The 21785-nt window shown below is 34.6% G+C and overlaps 1 protein-coding gene across 2 annotated transcripts; it reads right to left on the reverse strand.

Annotated features, from left to right (window-relative positions):
- Positions 1-664: 664 nt before the first annotated feature.
- On the reverse strand, positions 665-17572 carry LOC106130874 (sodium-dependent nutrient amino acid transporter 1). Of its 2 annotated transcripts, none has more exons than XM_013329810.2 (10): positions 17444-17572; positions 10104-10347; positions 6105-6247; positions 5613-5653; positions 4647-4739; positions 3645-3908; positions 2972-3176; positions 2426-2642; positions 1772-2028; positions 665-1428 (listed from the first exon to the last, which is right to left on the reverse strand). In XM_013329810.2, exons 1-10 carry the CDS (start codon positions 17522-17524, stop codon positions 967-969), a joined length of 2007 nt encoding a protein of 668 aa, XP_013185264.1. In that variant the 5' UTR covers positions 17525-17572; the 3' UTR covers positions 665-966. The 2 variants fall into 2 exon arrangements, with proteins under 2 accessions (XP_013185264.1, XP_060803757.1); XM_060947774.1 differs by having other exon boundaries at positions 17430-17572.
- Positions 17573-21785: the final 4213 nt, after the last annotated feature.

Consider the following 21785-nt stretch of genomic DNA (forward strand, 5'->3'; position numbering starts at 1 on the left):
GACACTCAATAAGTGTAATTATGCATATATATTTATTTTATTATTTATACGAAAAGCAATTTTAGTATGAAAAGCAAAGGCATATAGCTAGCACCGAGGCATAAATTTCCACACAAATTTCAAAGCGTACGAACTAGGTACCATATTTTCCTGTAGAAAGCTTAAGTTTTAAATGATGAATAGACTAGCTAAGCGTTCCAGGGTTTAGCTGAAATTCTTCTTGTTTCCGGAATGAGGCGCTCTTGCGGTGTTCTCTATTAGAATTTGTGGGGCAGGATATTACAAAGCGAGTTTTAAGACCAGTTCATATTATTATATGATAAGCAGTGTTTAATGAACAAGATTTTACCTGCGGATTTGCTTCTGTGCAAAGTCGTTTATTTATCTGGTCTCTAAATATCAATCAAAGGTAAGGTTGATAAATTAAGGAGTTTCCTTTTAGGTTATAGGTTCACAAGCTGTCACTATCTGAATCAAAATTCTGAGCTGAACGTGGCCTTTGTGTTAAGGCTGTTAACTGGCTCTGTCCTATATGTAAATTTAAAACTTTTAGAAGTTCCAACATGATCCATTTGGTAGCTAAAGCGTTGAATTAGTAATGTAAGAGTTCTAAAAGTTCGCAAACTAATTAAAACCTATTGTAATGTTGAATTAATTAAAGTCATTCACGTTTTAATGTTTTTATTTTATCACGATTATCATTTATAAATAAGGCGACTAGGCAAAACACATCGTTGTACATAACAAGTTTTTCATTCATATTCTCAAGTGATTCAGTTGACTTAACTGATCTCAAGGCTATTTCAATTGACGCTTGTAATATTGTTATATCTATATATATTGATAAGTCTAATGAACAAGAATTCATCACACTATTCACAGATAATTGACATTATTTCTAGATTATACTTCGTGTTACTAAGAATTGGTTACAGTTTTGTTTTTATTAGGCTTCTTAATGTAAATTTACAAACTAGTAGTTATTTCTGTTTTCCTCAAATCGGGAACTTTTAATTGGAAATGTCTATTACAATTACAGTTGGAAGACCCACCTAACTGGTCTTTGGCTACGCAAATATTTGGCGATCGAAATTTCTCATCGTCCTTTTTCTTTCTCTTACCTCGTGGTACAGAATACGTAGTGTAAATACCTGGTTCTTTGTACCCCATATGTTTTGTGGGTAAAATATCATTGTTTGTATTATAAAAGAAGTTTCTTTGGTATGCTTCATTGATTTTCGTCCATTCGTTGTCATATTTTTTCTCATTATCTCTGTTGTAAACCATTTCGGAGTAGTTGATTGGATCTGAATTAGTGTCGTCGGAGTATTGAGCGTCTGCGGCGTATCTTTTTGACATCCAAATGTATCTTGCCATTGGCTCTTCGGGACCCCAAAGTCTGGATGATCTGAAGGCTGATGCTACTTTCTGAAAAAGTGATAAATTTATTCTTATTTTATGGGAAGGTATATTTTTTTACTTAAAATCAACCATTAAAAATTTTAACGTATAAAAGTAATATTGATTTCAACTTCAAAACTATGATTTGATAGAATTTTGCTTGTTCACTTTGAATTTATTTACTTATTTACAAAAAAAGGTGACTCATAATATCCTTCATCAAACAGCAGGAGTAATTAATAATTATAATAGTAATTTGCCATACGAATCATTTTCATAACGTTGACTCCCTAATATTTTATGCAAATTTCCGTGAGAGCAAAACCACTACAAAATACAAGAAAAAAATATGAAGACAAATTTTACTCACAGCTACAAAATTATACTGCTCTTCTTTAGCTACAGCAATAGCAGCCACAACCACCATTACCACTATAATTCCTATGAACACTCCCAGAAGCGGCCACATGGACTGGTTCTGAGACCAGGTAATCCGGAGTATGGCTCGAAGCCACCAGCCTGTCACGCTGAGCAGAAACACCGGGATCGTCCACCAGATGGCAGTCCAGATGCAAGGAAGTTTGCAACCCGTGAGGAATTCTATGTCGACTGATAGATTATACCATCCTGAAAAAAAAAGATCTGGATCATATTCATAATAATGTGGAATCTATATTATTCGGACTAGCTAGTCTTATATTATTTAGTTGTTTTTTTTTTTTTTGAGAACCACTCAAATCTATTTCCAAATAATGTTACTCACTTTTATAACTAAGAAGCAATCTGATAGAGTTTCCCTGTTAGAGAGACGTGGAAAACAATGTCAATGAAAACATTATCCAGCCCTTAATCAAAGTCATACGCATAACCGATACAAAAGCCGAAGTAAAATTAGAAGAAAATCGCTTTTTATTATAACATGATCATATTGAACCTTAATAACGTTAGACTCAGACGCATACACACACATCGCTAGTTTGCTCTAGAAAAATAGTTAGCACTATAAATATTCCTTTAGTCATACCGTAAATAAAAACTAATCCAACAATTTCTACGGCAGTGGTGAACACAGCTAACACTGGTATCACGAGGTCATCCAATAAAGTAGCCACCTCCAGACCTTTGGCTAGAACAGCTACGCTTAGCACAGTACCGACAGCTGATGTTGAAGCTGCAAAGAGCCTCCAATTGATACTGCTTACTCTTTGAATCTTATCGTAAATTGGGAATAATAGGGTCAGCTGAAACGAGAATTAAAATATTTAAATGTTCTTTGGTTTTAGTGCCACTGTGAATTTTTTTAATTATCTGATTCTGTAGGCAATTGTCGAAAATGTTCTAAACTTCCTTGAATTCCTTTTGGAAAAAAAATATTTTATTGGAAAAAGATTATTAAAGAAGAAGATATGAGTATAGATTCGCCAAATACCTGAGTGTTGATCGTCATTTATCTTATTACAAACGTAATTAATTAAAGAATTCTAAATTTCACCGAAAATCATAAAAAATTAATTATGTTTTATAAAACTAAAATATTATAACATAATGTTGCAATTATAAGCTAACTTACCACTGTAATCATGCCTGACACCACAACTAATCCGAAAGCGAGCATAGGCCATTCTCTCATCCTCCTTCCAATATTTGATTGATATATTAAGACTAGAATTGATATAAAGCTGGTGTCAGTTTTAGCTTCTCCTAAAATGGATTCCCAAACAAGAATCCAAATCCAGCCAGATAAAATATTTGTAACTATGACTGAAGTAGTTGTCCTGGAAATAATAGTAAATGTAGATATGTAATTACATATAGTCACATCTATACCCAAAACCAACAAATGTAGATATTTGACTTAATAATAGAATTGAGATTCAAATAGTGACAGTTATTGCACCATCGACTAAAAGAAGAATCCCAAGTTTTTTAGGCTTATCCCTTAGTTGCTTTTTACGACATTCATGTGAAGAAATGAAGTAATCCTATTCTTTTTCTATTGATGATAATATATTATATATTATCATCAATAGAAAAAGAATAGATATATTTATTTGGAAGATATATATATAAGAATAGATATATTTATTTGGAAGAATATATATGTATATTTGGTGCCGTGTGTGACCACACGGCACCAAATATATTATCATTTCATTTATTTTGACGACGTTATCCTTAGTGGGAGGAACAATAGAGTATTTTTTCTCATACTTCTCAATCATTCTTCAACTTTTGAAACTTACCATCTCACGTCAGAATTCACATATATTTTCCCACCGGCACTAACCAGAAACCCTCCAGCTATATGCGTTGACAAGAGCGCCTGAATCAACGCACTATGCCATATTCGTGGATGCGTTATAGGTACCCACTTCATACAGGATTCAAATAAAGGTTTTAGTGATTCTACATCTGATAAAAACACACATAATACTACCGCTAAAACAATTGTAACTGGTGCTAATACTGCTAAAGAGGCTTTCAATGACTTCTGTAGGCGGTATAATCTGAAATTTAAAAAAAGTTTCATTTAAGTAAAGTAAATAAAAATTTTACTATTTTTAAAATGTACTACAAAAAATGTAATTTACATTCATACAAATATCTCGATTATTATTGATATTTATGGTTTTAATTATAAGCAATCAAGATTTTTAGGTTGAAAATTTTTGGATCACAGAACACCATATTGATCCTAATATTAAATGATGCTTAGATTTTGACTTAGTTTATAAGGTTATATTGTTTATATTTCATTTACAGAAATATAAACGACATCGTCGACCTACTTTCCAAATAGGTAATGAATTATTGATATCAAATTTGTTTCCTTAACTGTCACAAATTTCCATAATTAACTTTAATTGCTAATATTCAGGACGTTCGTTTATTCCCAAAATGGGCCTGTTTTAATTGCCTACACTGTGTATCAAGTTAATGAGACACGTGTTTTGCTAAATTTGGAGGTAATTAACGGAATTAAACATTTGGAGTGACCTAAAAAAGCAGGTGTAGGTATTGTATGGACCTAATATTATGGAGGTCGCTAACTTCATTGTAACAATTCAAAATACTTTAAATTATCTTAACTAATTCAAATTCAAATTTCTTAATTTTTTCTCTACACAAATTTAAATCAAAATATTTTACAGAAAAATTAACTATAACTATTAACAAAGTTAGTTGATTATTCCTCCATTACAATTCTTCTTCAAATAATGTATTTAGAATAAGTAGGTACTTACAATAGTGGCACGAAGAACCATAAAAAGAACATTAAAATCGACATAATTCCGAAGTATTGTGGGTTATCCGTGAAAGAGGACAGAAATGTAGAACTGAAAAATAAAATAAACAACAATTAATCTATAATATATAAGTATTTATTATAAAATATAGTATCGTTGAGTTAGTATCTCATAATACATGTCTCGAACTTATTTCGAGGCTAACTCAATCAGTGCAATTTGTCCCGTATATATTTATTTCTTAAAAAAAAAACAATCATCATACGATAAAATTTGATTTTCTGTTAGTTTTGTACATGACATCAAAGCTGTGGCCAAAGAGGAATACTAATTTGGGATTCATCTTTAAGGTGATGTGCTACCAAATCTCAATTTTATAACTAAGTAATACTGCTCTACCGAGTAGCATGAATAACTATCGCTGTCTCGTTACACACCATTATAAAAAGCGAAACAGCAATAGTTTTTTGCGTGATAATAACGAAGTCGCGGGCCATACTACGAGTGCAACTCAACATGACATAATAGCAGTGTGCTCTTAGATGTGGTATGTGCTCATTACTTTACCATATAATAAGAAAAAAAGAATAGGACTACTCTATCTCTTTCCCATGTTTATCGTTAAAGACGACTAAAGGATAGACTTATGAACTTGAGATTTTTCTTTTAGGCGACGGGCTAGCAACCTGTCACTATTTGAATCTCAATTCTATTATCATTATGCCAAACAGCTGATCGGCGCCTGTCAGTCATTTCAAGACCGTTTACTCTGTCTACCCCGCAAGGGATATATACGTGATTACATGTATGTTTGTATCAATATAGGGAATGTAGAGATATATGTAGTGATACAGATATCGGTCTGTTACCATTTTATTATATGTATGGATTTACCATACAAAAGTTATAATGACGTAAGTTAGTAAAGCTAGTTTAAAAATAATATAAAATATAAGTACTTACTTAAAACATTCTGCTGCCGACATTTTGTTTTCATAACCATGCTGCAAAAAAGGTAAATTTCAAAAAGATTAAATACAACATCAAAAGGATATTGTAAAAATTAAAAAAGATACAATGCTTAGGTATATGTCTTTTGTCATTTGTTTAGAATAGATCCACTCCATATCTTTCCCATGGAAGTCGTAAAAGGCGACTAAGGGATACACTTATAAGCTTGGGCTTCCTCTTGTAGGCGATGATTTGGCAACCTATCACTGTTTGAATCTCAATTCCATCATATAATCATATACAGTTGAACGTGGCCTTTTATTTTTTTCGAGTCTCTTGGCTCCGTCTGCCCCGCAAGGAATATAGACGTGAAATCACGTATGGATGTGTGATGTTTAATAAAATACAAAATTAATTTCCTTTTCAAGACTGTTGGCTCTGTCTACCCCGCAAGAGATATAGATGTGACAATGTGTATGTGTGTACGTGTATTAATTTTCTTACATGTGTGATATGCAACCTCGTGCAATCTCTCAGGGGCAGTGAGCCTTTTGCGATCCAAATGAAGAACGCCAGGGATAGAGCTATATACATGATGTTGTAAACACAACACAGATATGACGTCAGCACCTTCAGATGACCCACCCCTGGAAAGAAAAATATTAATTTACAAATAAAAAAAAAATAAATCATAAAAATAAATGTAATGCCGTGTGGTACCCGGCACCAATACAAAAAAGAATAGGACCACTCCATCTCTTTCCTATGGATGTCGTCACGTCTATATCCCTTGCGGGGTAGACAGAGCCACCAGTCTTGAAAAGACTGAATGGCCACGGTCAGCTATTTGGCTTAATGATAGAATTGAGATTCAAATAGTGACAGGTTGCTAGCCCATCGCCTTAAAAAGAATCCCAAGTTTGTAAACCTATCCCTTAGTCGCCTTTTACGAGTGAAAGTGCAAGTTTATCACTTAATAAAGGCATTGTGATCAAGACTCAATATAAATAGTGGACATCACTTAGCTGTCACCGACAAAACTTCCATGGAGGTAAAATTACGGGAAATAGCTGGTATATTATGACCAAGGGATATGATTCCTTGTAAAGTTAGGAACCTATCAGAACATTCCGATATGATATTATATATTATAACTAGCTGTTGCCCGCGACTTCGTCCGCGTTAATTTCGAGTTGAATCTTAATCATACAGTCAGATAATCTTAATAATAACTCCCATCAAATCTGTCTTTAAATTTAAATATGTTAACTCTGATAATATATTAAAGGCGTTCAAACAACTTAATTTGAAAAAGTCTGAAGACCATTGGGGTATGTCTGTTAGTATCATAAGTCAAACCATAGACATTATTGCATCTGATCTAGCTTTTATGACGGCCTCTGTGGCTCAGCGGTAGTACGCTTGTCTGTGACACCGGAGGTCCCGGGTTCGAATCCCGGTCAAGGCATGATGAGAAAAGAACTTTTTCTGATTGTCCTGGGTCTTGGATGTTTATCTATATAAGTATTTATTATAAAATATAGTATCGTTGAGTTAGTATCTCGTAACACAAGTTTCGAACTTACTTCGAGGCTAACTCAATCAGTGTAATTTGTCCCGTATATATTTATTTATTATATTTATTTATTTATTTATTTATTTATATTTAATTAATGTATTGATGAGGGTATTTTTCCAAATTTAATGAAATGTAGTAAATTAATACCTTTATTCAAAAAAGGGGAGAAAACAGTCCTTGGCAATTATAGACCTATTTCTATATTGTCAGTTTTGAGCAAGGTGTTTGAGAAGATGATGCTTAATCAAATGCAACAATATTTTAAAATCAATAACATTTTCCATTCCCAAGAATATGGGTTCACTGCCGGGAAGTCCACCACTGGTGCGGGAGTAGCACTTGTTACTCAAATCTATGACGCGTGGGAGAGCTCACAGGATTCAGTTGGAGTCTTTTGCGATCTCTCTAAAGCATTTGATTGCGTAGATCATCAGACACTTTTGCGTAAACTTCGTCAATATGGGTTTGACCACAAATCAACTAAACTAATGGCATCCTATTTGACTGATAGGCTTCAAACTGTAGATATTAATGGAGTAAAGTCAAGCGGATCAAGCGTCTCAATGGGTGTTCCTCAGGGCTCAATTTTAGGACCATTCCTCTTCTTGGTATATGTCAATGACCTGCCTTTTATGGTGGAAAAACAGGCGGGTATAGTGCTGTTTGCCGATGACACTTCTTTAATATTTAAATTAGATCGCCATAGCGAAAATGTAAGTTAGGTTAGGAATTATAATTGATGCAAAGCGACAGTAGGTTGCTCATATTTCTAAACTTTCCAATAGATTTAGCTCTGCCGCTTATGCTGTTAGGAGGATCCGACAATTGACAGATGTAGCTACAGCTAGGCTTGTTTATTTCAGCTATTTTCATAGCTTGTTATCTTATGGTTTACTTTTATGGGGTAGCGCGGCTGATATACAAACTATTTTTATAATTCAGAAAAGGGCCGTTCGCGCAATTTACGGCTTAGGACCAAGAGACTCGTTAAGACAACTCTTTAAGAAAATAAACATACCTACAGTAGCGTCCCAGTACATTTTTGATCTTATAATGTATGTTAGGAAAAATACCTCTTTTTTTCAAAAAGTTAGTGCCACAACTGATAGAAATTTACGTAATAAACATAAATTAGTCATGCCGTTTCATAGGCTTAGCAAAGTCAGTAAATCATTTATGGGGAACTGTATACGATTTTATAATAGGTTGCCGGAGTCTGTTCTTGATATGCCCAACCGAAAATTCAAGGATTATGTAAAGAAAGTACTTTGTGAGAAGGCTTATTATAGGACTGATGATTACCTTAATGATAAAAACATCTGGCTCGAGCTTGGCACAGGAACCTCGTAATTAATTGTAGTTTGATTTGATCTTAAATCAAAGTTCAGTACACTCTGTACATAAATCTTTTTATATCCATAAAATATATATATATATATATATATTTCTTTTTTCAATATTCAATCTCATATATAAATCTGAACAATGTATTCTCTCGTCCACATTCTATTCTAAGTTTAATTAATATTATAAAGTTGACGTTGTTGAAGAAAATGCTGCAGTGCAGTTTGTTACCGCTTCTTCTGCACTGACGCCTAGGAAGCGGCGGCTTAGTTTTTAAGTAATTTATTTGACGTCAACCAATGTTGTTAAACAAAACGTTTTGACAATTATTAAGCGATATATATAGTATCCTATAATAATGAATAAAAATTTTGAATTTGAATTTTGAATTTTGAATTTGAATTTGAATTTGAGATACAGACAGACAAAAAATGTAAAAAAAAATTCTATATCCGTTTCAGTCAAAATATTAAATGTACAGACAAAATATTTTTACCGTTTTATTATATGTAGTATTTGGATTTTCAGTTTTTTAAAATAAAATACTCAAACAATACAAAAAAAAATATTAAAAAAAAAAATTATTGTTGGGATTCGAACTTGGACCGCCAACTTCACAGTCTCACAGGCTAACCACTGGACCATCGAGGCCGTTGCGTTGATGGCGAAATTAAAGTAGACTTCATACATATGGTCACGTCTATATCCCTTGCGGGGTAGACAGAACCAACAAGTTTGTAAGCTCATCCCTTAGTCGCCTTTCACTTATATTTATATGTTATAGGTATAATGCTGTCGTATAATGATAAATGACTTTGAATTTTTAATTTCACAACTTATTTGCAGGCAAACTGATGCCTTGAGTTCATTCAAATGTCGATAACTTTTTTTTTAGTAAACCGATTTTGATGAAACAAACTTTAAATGTTATTCTGAGTTAAAACAAAGCAATTGGTGAAAGTTTGAAGTAAATCGGTTCAGTACTTTCGGAGATAATCGTGATCATACATACAGACAGACAAGAAATTCAAAAAAAATATTTTTGCTTTCTATTATTCATTCTAAGTGTCCCTCTATCCATTTCAGTCAAAAATACTAAATGTACAGACAAAATATTTTTACTGTTTTATTATATGTATAGATATATATTATAATAAACATTATAAGTAACGTAGCGTATTAGTAAAAGAGCGTTGGTAGTCGAATCGGCAAGGTGCCGGTTAAAATGCGTGATGCGTAGAAAGACACAGGTTCAATTCCCACCTCAGCCATGTACCAATGACTATTTTCAAAGTTATATACATTAGTTTGAATACCAACCGATGCTCTTTCTTACTTAAAAACATTGTGACGAAACCTGCACATTCAGGCAACTGGATGTGTAACCACGGATCTCATACAGGTTAGGTTTACCTGCAAAGGACAGATATTAGTCGCTTCGTCTAAAAACCTGACTCACCCAATCCAGGATCCATGGTCAAAGGCATACCCCGGGCTCCTCTCTAGAGAGTTAAGGATGCAACCGGGACTAAAGCCAGAAGGAAGAAGTTATAAGTAACGTAGATACTTCAACAACTCACCTCTTAAAAACGGAACGGCTCTCCACACCCCTATAGGATCTTGCTGACTCAGCTGCCCCATCGCCAATTGCAGTAAACACGTTGGAAGCCCCACAGCCAGCAGCCAAAATGTGTAGACCACCAGGTAAGGAACTGCTCCATATTTGAACGCCTCCCGTGGCAGTCTGGCCGTGTTGAACAGTGTGAGGGAGACGGCTAGTGTGCAGAGTTGCGTCTTGATGCAGTTACATATTGATTTCATCGTCTGAAATTTAGAGTAGGCATATTGTAATAATTGAGTGAGATAGTTGGACATAGAATATATGCATACATCTCGCCTAATCATGAATGGTCACAGTTTATAGACCGAAGAATTTTGTAATTATTTACTTTAGTCTCTTCTTACATTATGAAGCCATATAGCTGAAAATGGCCTTTCAGTCTCTTCTAGACTATTGGCTCTGTCTACCCCCCAAGGGATATAGACTATATGTATAAGGGATATATCTATATGTATGTCACCTCAACGCACAAATTGTAAAAACTGTTACTTAGTATAGTTAAGTTTGTGATATCAAATAAAATATTTTTCTTTCTTTCTTTCTTTCTTTCTTATGATTCCTGCTGTGTTTGCATTTTAGGATAATTCCACTCAAACCAATATGGTTTAAGTTACATACATACATACATAAACTCACGCCTCTTTCCCGGAGGGGTAGGCAGAGACTACCTCTATCCACTTGCCACGATCCCTGCATACTTCCTTTGCTTCATCCACATTCATAACTCTCTTCATGCAAGCTCGGCGGTTTCGGGCACTTTTGACCTGACCCTTCACCAGGACGTCCTTAATTTGATCAAGATATGTTCGTCTAGGTCTTCCCACCCCGACCTTTCCCTCCACACTCTCCTTGTATATCTGCTTAGTCAACCTGTTTAAGTTCCCTACAAAAAATGCGGAGGGGACACGGGAGTCGCTTCCTGTAAAACCAGACTAACCTAATTCAGGACTATGGTCAAATAGGCACACCCTGGGCTCCTCTCCGAAGAGGTGAGGATGTTACCAGGATTAACGCCAGTAGGAAGAAGACTTGAGGGTTAAATGATAATTAGACCTTAAGTATCCGGATATCCAATCAAGTTTCAAAATACTGTCCCTTACTTCATTGAACAAAAACTCATTGCACAAATAATATCCAATCCATTGGTGCAAATCTACTATTACGATTACGTTCATCCAAGTATGCAGTTGCGTCATCTTATCTTGTCATTGTAATTGTTTTTATATTTTACCTATTGATAATTGTGGTCATTACCTACGGATACTTACTGGAAATACCCAACAATTATCCATACATCCATTAAAATTATGAAGAAAACATTTATTCTAAAAATCGACTTAGAGAGGACTAAGCTTATAAACTTGGGATTCACTATTTGAATTTCAATTCTATCATTAAACGATTCACATGAACGTGACATTTGTTAAGTTTTCGGACTTCAGACTTTTTCTCTGTTTACTCCGCAAACGGCAAAACATACAAATGTGTGTTCGTCCGTCCGTTAAAAAAGAAATTCGTTACATAATTGAATGAGAATACCGATATATTTAGGAATATGATGCCAGTTTTGGAAACCCTCGTAATTGAGTGCTCTTGAAGATTATGATCTTTCTGAATCTCAGTAACCTACATCAAAAATGTAATCCTACCTTATCAAGTAATAAATCAATGGATCTTAACCACTTCCCGGTCACTAGATCGCAATCATGATCAACAAAATATTATAAGATACCTATTCTTATCAAATAGGTATTTTAAGCCTCAAGTCATGAACAAACTATGCCTCAATAAAATTTTACTCGTAATTTGGTTACCTTTGACCAGAACTCGGCTTGTATCAAAAGGTTAGTAGGACCATTAGGTTGGTAGTGAGAAACGTTGGAAACCATAAACTACAAAGCCAAGAGCTAAACGAACGGTTCTATGTGCTTTGCTTAAAGAGCAAAAAACTAGAATCGAAGCGGGAATGTTTAGATGGTTTGGTCATGTGTGGGGGATGAATGAAAACAGGTTGACTAAGCAATTATACAAGGAAAGTGTGAATAGGAACCGTGGAGTAAGAATTCCTAGACGAACGTAACTTGATCAAATCAGAAACGTACCAGTGAATGGTCAGGTCAAATGTACCTGAAACCGGTGAACGCACAATCGACGTGCTTGCGTAAAAGGTTTTATGAATGTGGATGAAGCGTAATAAGTATGCAGGAATCGCGGCAAGTGGAAAGATGAAGTCTCTGCCTACCGGGAAAAAGGGGACTTTATGTATTTATTTATGTATCAAGGCAAACGTCCAACATGAAAATAGGAGAAACTTTGTACTAGGACACCACTTATTTCTAAAGAATTTGCTTCCACTAAGCCTACGACATTTGCGTATTTATAAAAGAAAGATCATGCACAACAAGAATGAAGTAATGACCAATATCAGGCGACAAAAGGAACAGGGGCGAAGTGGGGTCAATTAGATCAATTGTAGATGTAATTATTAAGTAATTGAAATGACTTAGAATTGGGCATCTTTATCGTCCTGACGTTTTTTCGATTGCATCTGGAGAATCTCATTACATGAGGCTCCCATAATGGAGCTAGAAGAACAAAGATAGATAGTAATTTAGACATCAAAATTGCCGCGTGGTTACCGGCTAATAACGTTTATCCCGATAGCGTATGGTGAACATACATACATATATATAGTTACGTCTATATCCCTTGCGGAGTAGAGCCAGTAGTCTTGAAAGACTGAGAAGCCACGTTCAGCTGTTAGGCTTAATGATAGAATTGAGATTTTTATAGTGACAAATTAATTGGTGCCGGGAACCATAAGGCATAGGTAATAATGGCATTGATATGTAAGGTTTCTTTTGAAAAAGAGGTCAAACGAAAAATAGCTTTTTGTAAAAAAAATTCTACATAAACAGTTTATTTAAAAGACGTGTTAAAATCAGTTTAACTCATTGACCCAAAATATATTACTTTTTATCAGTAAAGGTATTTCCGCTGCTAAATACCTTATGCATTATTTATATGTGCCACATAATTATTTAAACAACGTGACTGCTCTTTTATGGAATTTTTTAATTGAAATTGCAATATACAATTATCATCCTAATGTGTATCAACAGAATTTTACATACTTCATACATTTAATCGTGTCTTTATATTTTACTGGGTAGACAGAGTCTGCAGTCTCAAAAAGAAAGGCCGCGTTTAGTTGTAATGACGCACGGCAATTGAATGTCGAAAAATAATAACTATCTTTGTCCAACAAGACCCTTAACTAGGTCTAGACCAGGTTTAGGACCACTCCATCTCTTTCACATGGATGACGTAAAAGGTGACTAAGGAAATGGCTACTAAACTTGGTATCCTTCTTGTAGGCAATGGCCTAGAAACTTGTCATTATTTGAATCTTAATTCTATCATTAAGTCATACAGTTTAAACGTTGCTTTTCAGTCTTTTCAAGACTGTTTGGCTCTGTCTATCCCACAAGGGATATGGACGTGATTATATATACATGTACTTTAACCATTCGACTTACACCATTGGAATTTCTTTTCCATTTCTTACCTTTATAAATGTAGTTTTAAATGTATAAAGTATGCGTTAACCTGAACATTTATTTTTTTTATATTGGAGATTCTAAACTAGTTCGTAATTCTTGCAAAAAAGTGAGACATTTTCCAAGAGTAGATCACCATATTTGTCTATGGGTACCAGCGACAGTGAGTTTATTTATGTAACACATGAGATTATAGTTAGCAGGACTAAAGAAGCTATTGTTTTATATAATGTATATTTTGTAATGTCAAAATAATATTGTGCCTTGTAGTTCCTGGCACTTTTGCAGTATGTAGAACGACTTCATATCTTTCACATGAATGTCGTAAAAGGCGAATAAAGGATAGGCTTATAAACTTGGGGTTCTTTTTGTAGGCGATGGGCTAGCAACCCGTCACTATTTGAATCTAAATTCCATCACAGTGCCATACAACTGAACGTGGCCTTTCAGTCTTTGTAAGACTGATGGCTCTGTCTACCCCGCAAGGGATATAGACGTGACTGTATGTATGTAGGTATGTAGATTCTAAACAACTAACTATTAATTTTCTATTGACCACTAACAATAGTGAAAAATAGACAATCAGATTATAAATTACAGACGATATCTCTTCTTAATAATGAAAGGAAGTCATGAATGTCATTTGGCCAAGGTTTTTCACAACATATTATCAAAGTCACGATATGCCATCATCTTAAAAAAATACATAGTTTGCATGCATGCATATAATCATGTTTGTGTCCCTTGCAGGGTAGACTGTTTGCTCTGTCTAGCCCACAAGGAATATAGACGTAATTATAAGTATGTATGTATGTATATATGAATTGACAGACTCAATTGTCTCGAAAATTGTTATCGTGTGTCTAACAATCTACTTGGGGCGAAAACATTTTTTTTTTTTTTTTATATTTTTGTGAAGCGACTTTTGATTTCGAACGTGAAATCTTTGCTTACGCGATTTAGACTCTTCGCTGTTATTGGCTGATGGCGTCGCGTTATTGGCTGTTCTGATTTGTGGCTTAGAGATGTCGCCACGAAAGAAAGAGATATGAAAATTATTAAGTTATATTTTATCATAAAAAAGTCCCATAATAACTAATAAAATTATGTAGGTACTTACTTATATGTACTTGTAACATACCAACGGACTATTACGAATGTTGTTGCAGACATGCGTAGGATTCAAAGAAACATAACAATCAACAAATACTTTCATCGAACATGCAATGCCAATACCAAATAAGCGTAGTTTACTTTTTATTTCCCCTTCGTTTTTATACATACATACATAAAGACACGTCAATATTCATTGCGGGGTAGATAGAGCCAACAGTCTTGAAGAAACTGAAAGGCCTTAACTATATGGCTTTTTAATGGAATTAAGATTCATGTAGTGACACGTCGCCAGCGTATCGCCTACAAGAGGAATCCCATGGTTATAAACCTATCCCTTAGTCGTCTTTTACAATATCCATGGGAAAGATATGGATTGGTTCTAATCTAAAGTGCCGGAAACCACACTTTTGTTTTCAGTCGACGTAAAAGGTATCGTCTATATCCCGTGCGGTGTAGACAGAGCCAATAGTTATGAAAAGACTGAAAGGCGGACAGCTGTATGGCTTACTGATTGAATTGAAATTCAAATACTGACATGTCGCTTGCCCATCGCTTACGAGAAGAATGCCAAGTCTATAAGCCATTCCCTTAGTCGCCTACATACATCGGCGTACATATCACATAGGTACGGCGTCGCGCGTACCATGCTACGGATGCTGATTGAGTAATGTTTTTGCACGAAGCGACTCCCGTCTGACCACCGTGACCTTTGCAAGGAAACCTTATTATTAAACCTATAGTATTATCATAAGACCCTTGAACTAGATTTAAGGTAACAATTTAAACGTTTGCCACGCCTTAATTAGGCATTATAAGATAATTGTCACATTTTATAACGTGCAAGGATCAAGCAATTAACGCTTAATTGTCATGATCGCTTTGAACTACTGTGTGTACAAAGATGTTTTATTTATAACATACATACATATATATATATATATATATGATCACGTCTATATCCCTTACGGGGTAGAGCCAACAGTCTTGAAAAGACTGATAGGCCACGTTCAGCTGTTTGGCGTAATGATAGAATTGAGATTCAAATAGTGACAGGTTGCTAGCCCATCGTCTAAAAGAAGAACCCCAAGTTTATAAGCTTATCCTCAGTCTCCTATTACGACATCCATGGGAACGAGATGGATAATATTGAGAAGATTTTAAGACCACGCTCAGCTGTTGCTTTAAAATCCATGAATAATAAAACTCAATACTTACAATGAACACAAAACGAAATCTATTTTTAATTTTAAAATAATGTGATTATAGTATGTTGTGCTGCGAAATAATTAAAATTAATTATGTTAGCAGTTTGAAATTAAACCAAAGAGAATTATATCGCGAAAGTTCCTTAGTTTATAAAAGCGAAATTTGAAAATAATTATATGAAATGTGCGGTGCCTTGCAGTATTGGGACTTTATGTAGAATAGGACTACTGTATATCTTTCCCATGGATGTCATAAAAGGCGACTAAGGATTATAAACGTGGTATTCCTCTTGTATGCGATGGGCTTGCAACCTGTCACTATTTGAATCTTAATTCCATCATAAAGCGATACAGCTGAACATGGCCTTTCAGTCTTTTCAAGACTGCTGGCTCTATCTACCCCGCAAGGAATATAAACGTGGACTATGTATTGTATGAAATAAAGAAAAAATGCGAATATTGTTATAAATTAGCTTTTTCATTTTTTTTTTTGTCTTAGGTTATAAATTAGCTCTCTATAGTACCATTTATTTGTCTTGCTCTGCGCTAACGCCAATCTCCTGTTTGGTTTCCTTCCACCCAAAGGTTGACTGGAAGAGATTGCATTAGCGATGAATCCGCCTTTGTACCATGTGTATCTGTTTTGTGCTGCTTTGTATGTTAACTTTTATGATGCAACATAGAAAATTTATGTATCTATAAACACTTTATATAACTTTTATTATTCCCAAAAGAAGTCATGTTTATAGTTAAACAACCAAAGACAACTTATTTTAAGGAGTGGTGATAAGTTTTGATCATCAGGCACGGTATTGTGGACATCTGGGTAACTGTCACAATTTAATGAATAGTGGTTCGTATGTAACATTTATATACTTAATATTATAAATGGTAGTTATAATACGAGTATGACAGTATTAAATTGTTTATATTTAATCATTTTCAATGAGTCGTATTTTAATCAGTGATTTATAATAAGTATGTTACAAAGATCCTATTCGACTCACAAAACCATATCAAATTCGGTTCATCCATAGATAGACAAGTCCAACATACACACATGTCTATTTCACATGCACATGACATGTAATCATGTTTATATCCTTGCGGGGTAGACAAAGCCAATAGACTTGAAATGATAGAATTGGGATTCAAATACTGACAGTTTGTTAGCCTATCGCCTAAAAGAAGGATCCCAAGTTTATAAGCCTATCCCTTAGTCGCATTTTACGACATTCATTATAGACAAGTCTACATTTTTTACATAATATCAGCAATAATCTCCGTAAATTCTCACGTGAAGATGCTCAAAACAAATTAAATTTAAAAACTGAAAAAAAAAACAATACTAGGAAAACCAACTAAGTACAAATTATATGCATAAACAGATACAAGAAACCTTACAAGGTCGGTATTACCCAGCCATGTTGAGTAGAACGCGAGCATCCTCTGTTCCTCGTACAATGGAAGTCACCACACTTTTTTGTCACCACTGCCATAAAAATTATCTGTGTTACCACTGAACTAGACGGTTGCGCGCATGCGCTTCGTTACTAACACTGAATTGTCAAGGAAGGCAGGTTGAAGTAAATGTAGAGATGCGCGAAGTGATATCGATATATTTTATTGTTAATTAGGGTACCTACGGTTAAAAAATTGCTTTTAATTGAACATTTTATTTTTCATACATACCTACATCACACCTCTCTCCCGGAGGGGCACACAGAGGCTACAACTTTTTTCTTTTATTGATTTTAGTAGAAAAAAGACCTTAAATTAAAATTGTATCTATAAGAGATACTAAGTTCAAAAAAATATATTACAAAAAGCAGCTTAAGTAAGTAATAATTTTGCTTTTTGCTAGAATGTTTATTCTCAAATTCTCATTTAATATGATAAATGAAATAATGCTAATGCAATTAAATATTAACAACAGTAACACTAATTTATATATACTAAAATCATCAATCACGTGATTTAGTTCATCAGAACTCAACAACTATTTGTAATTATCGTATAAAAAAAGTTTTTGTTTAAATAAAAAAAAAAAATATTTTCACACCAGCTCTGCTGAAATTATCAAACATAAAACACCGCGGAAGTTAAATCCATCGACGTTTCCCATCACTAAAGCGCAGACGCACGCCACGCTACACCGCTTACCACTCTGTTATGGTAATGAACATAAGTAAAATAAAAACAGAATAATTACCACCGCTATGGTCAGTGGTCACCATCGGAAGGGTCCGAGATTTTGAGATTTCCGGATGGTTTCCTTGATCGCGATAATAACTTTCTAAGTAATAATTATATTTTCTTAGTACGCTTGTGGTTGTAAGATTGTGATAGCTCTTATAAGTATGTGAAGATGCTGCTTGTAATTCTTAGTTGTATAAAGCGAAAGAAGTATGTAGGAAGCGTGGCAAATGGAAAGATGTAATCTCAGTCTACCCGTCTGGGAAAGAGGCGTGATTTTATGTATGTACATACATACATACATACATAAAATCACGCCTCTTTCCCGGAGGGGTAGGCAGAGACCACCTCTTTCCACTTGCCACGATCTCTGCATATTTCCTTCGCTTCATCCACATTCATAACTCTCTTCATGCAAGCTCAGCGATTTCGGGTACTTTTGACCTGACCCTTAACCAGGACGTCCTTAATTTGATCAAGATACGTTCGTCTAGGTCTTCCCACTCCGACCTTTTCCTCCACACCCTCCATGTATATCTGCTTAGTCAACCTGTTTTCATTCATCCTCTCAACATGACAGAACCATTTCAACATACCCTTTTCTATTCCTGTAACAACATCTTCTTTCATATCACAACATTCTCTTATTTATGTATGTATGTATGTGTATTAAATCTTTATTTTTACAGCATTAGGTACATGGTGCATCACAACATTTCACTGAAATTTGGGGTGATGTTAAGTAGCCTCGGTAGTCTCAGGCTTAGACCATCATCATTTTCGTCACCATCATTATCAAACTCCATCAGTTTCTGGTGCTGAACATCGATTACTTGGCGTATTAACCAATGCTCTAATGGTGAGGATAAACATGTGTTACCCTGACCCAAAATGGGTTTTCTTGACTTAGTGACCGGATAAGATGCGAGTTGTTTCGTGTAAAAAATTAACTTACCCAATACAGGGTCGTGGTCAAAAGCGATGGATACCTATGTACGGTGGATAATTAAGTAAAAATAAGGTTTTTATTTAAATATGGACTACGTTTATTTCAGATAAATACTTTTGTTTGCCGCGTAGTTCCCGGTACCATTAGAAAAAAGTATCACCACCACTCCGTCTCTTTCTCGAGGATGTCGTAAAAGGTGACTAAGAGTAAGGCTTATAAACTTTAGATATTTCTTTTAGGGGATACTGCTGCTGAACTGAATGTGGGCTATCAGTCTTTTAAGACTATTGGCTCTGTCTACCCCGCAACGGATACAAGGTATGGCTTATTGACGTCAACATAAATTCGTATATATGTACTTACTTGTATGCATGTACTTTTGTTATAGCGAGATAACTTAATGACTATAATAGTCTTTAATTCTTACCACTGAAGACTTTACCTTCGATCGAACCTAATGTCCGATCAATGCCTATAATATACCTATAAAACCAGTTAATTTAGTTTGCTTGAAGTATATTATCATAAAGTTTAATAATAATATAATAGAAAAGCCACGTTCATCCACATGTAAATATAATAATATCATCCAGGTAAGTATAACATCACAGTCAAAATATTTACAATGTCAATTTATAAACTAGGAAGGACATGTGACTCACTAACACAACACTTGCGTATAACACGGTAAAACTATGTTGGATCTAAATCACCTGTTTAAATAATACTTGTGATATCACATCGAATTTAATAGATTTTTTTTGTATTAATACCAGAAGTTGTGAAGTTAACAGTTGGTAAGATATCATTTGTTACTGGTGATTCAACTTGTCACCACACAAAAAAGAAATTCCTAAACAACTTTTATACTCTTTACAAAAAAATATGTGCCGGTGTTAATTCTCATTAAACTTTGCAAAAGGAATTAAAAAGTTTCGATTCCATTCCATTAGGTAACTGTCTTAAATTGGTCGGACTTATTAAGAGCTTTTCTAGGTATCTGTTAGAAAGCTTATTAAGATGACCTCTTTAGATGGTATTAATTTTCTCAAATAGGGCTCTGTCTATCTCTGCTGATGAGAGTTTTAATCATACTATGTAAGGTCTGAAAACATAACTATAGTTTCTATATCACTTTTCTATCTGCAGTTTGTTTTCAGTTCTGGAGGAACCAGGGTCCACCTATTACCACAAAGAGGGCGGTACATACATACAACATACACACGGTCTCGCCTGTTTCCCATTGAGGTGGGCAGAGACTATGGACTTACTAGCCTCGATCCCTACAGTCCTCTCCCGACTCCTCCATACTCAATACCCTTTTCATGCATATCCAATGATTACTTGTGCTCCTAACATACTTTAAGATATCTGTATCAAATAGCAGATACCCATCGACGCTACTTTCTCCATATCATAAATTAGTATACCGTTTAACCAAGCAATATATTTCCCACAAAACAAATTAGCGTATAAAAAAAAAAAAAAAAAAAAAAAAAAACATACTTTAAGACATTCGAAATTTGGTCTTTTTCGATGAAGCTGACCTTGTACCACTTTAACAGTAAGCTCTCCTTATAAATTCCTGTCCTCATCTATTCTATCGTCATGTCCAAATTGTCCAAATGACAAAAAGGGTGGTAAGTCAAGTAATACTAGCAGCGAGTGTTATGTCCTGTCTAGTCTTCGTGACTCTGTTAAAGTAATCCTTTGTGAAGCGAGGCTGGCTCAGATTTTCTTCTCCAGGGAAAGGAGATGGAGTATGATTTATTGTGAAATGTGCCGTGTGGTTCCCGGCACCATTAAAAAAAAGAATAGGACCACTCCATCTCTTCCATGGATGTCGTAAAAGGCGAATAAGGGATAGGCTTATAAACTTGGGATTCCGCTTTTAGGCGATGGGCTAGCAATCTGTCACTATTTGAATCTCAATTCTATCATTGAGCCAAATAGCTGAACGTGGCCATTCAGCCTTTTCAAGACTCTTGGCTCTGTCTATCCCGCAAGGGATATAGACGTGACCATATGTATGTATGTATCAAAGTTATTGAATATAATGCTGCAGTGCAGTTTGTTACTACTTCTTCTGCACGCGGCAGTAAATTTAGTTTTTAGTAATTTATTTGATGTCAACCAATGCTAAGAAACCAAAAGATATGACAATTATTAAGTGATGTTTGAAATGTCCCATAATAATGAATAAAAATATCGAATTTGAATTGGAGTAGTGGCATTTCTGAAAGTATTGGAAAGCATACACGGTGATCTCCTATATTGCAATTTAAATTCATCAGGCGTACAATTAAAAAGTACTTATGATATCAGCTACGCAGCATAAGTTGCACTTTAGTCCTCTGTAAAAAAATGTAGGTATACGTTTAGCCAAGATAGAAAAAGTAGAACTTTTATATATAAAATAATATATTATATCACAATTTAATCCTTAAAATGTGTTATTTTCGTGACAGTTTAGTAACGATTCGATTTTAAATCAGAACACGATTTTTAAATTTGAACGACCCTAATCTACTACAGTCACTGAAACATCTATGTTATTTAAAGTACCTACCCTAACAAATAAGGACCTTCATAAATTCAGATCTTGCCCCAAATCA

Source organism: Amyelois transitella, chromosome 14 (assembly GCF_032362555.1).
Source record: "Amyelois transitella isolate CPQ chromosome 14, ilAmyTran1.1, whole genome shotgun sequence".
Classification (NCBI taxonomy): Eukaryota; Metazoa; Arthropoda; class Insecta; order Lepidoptera; family Pyralidae; genus Amyelois; species Amyelois transitella.

Bases quoted from the DNA above. Each gene is read 5' to 3' on its own strand.
- LOC106130874 (XM_013329810.2), bottom strand. From the start codon at position 17,524: ATGGCAGTGGTGACAAAAAAGTGTGGTGACTTCCATTGTACGAGGAAC. The intron at 2,643-2,971 runs GTAAGTTAGCTT...TTCTCGTTTCAG, and splicing joins TGTCAGGCATGATTACAGTG to CTGACCCTATTATTCCCAAT. The intron at 1,429-1,771 runs GTGAGTAAAATT...TCACTTTTTCAG, and splicing joins AGCAGTATAATTTTGTAGCT to AAAGTAGCATCAGCCTTCAG.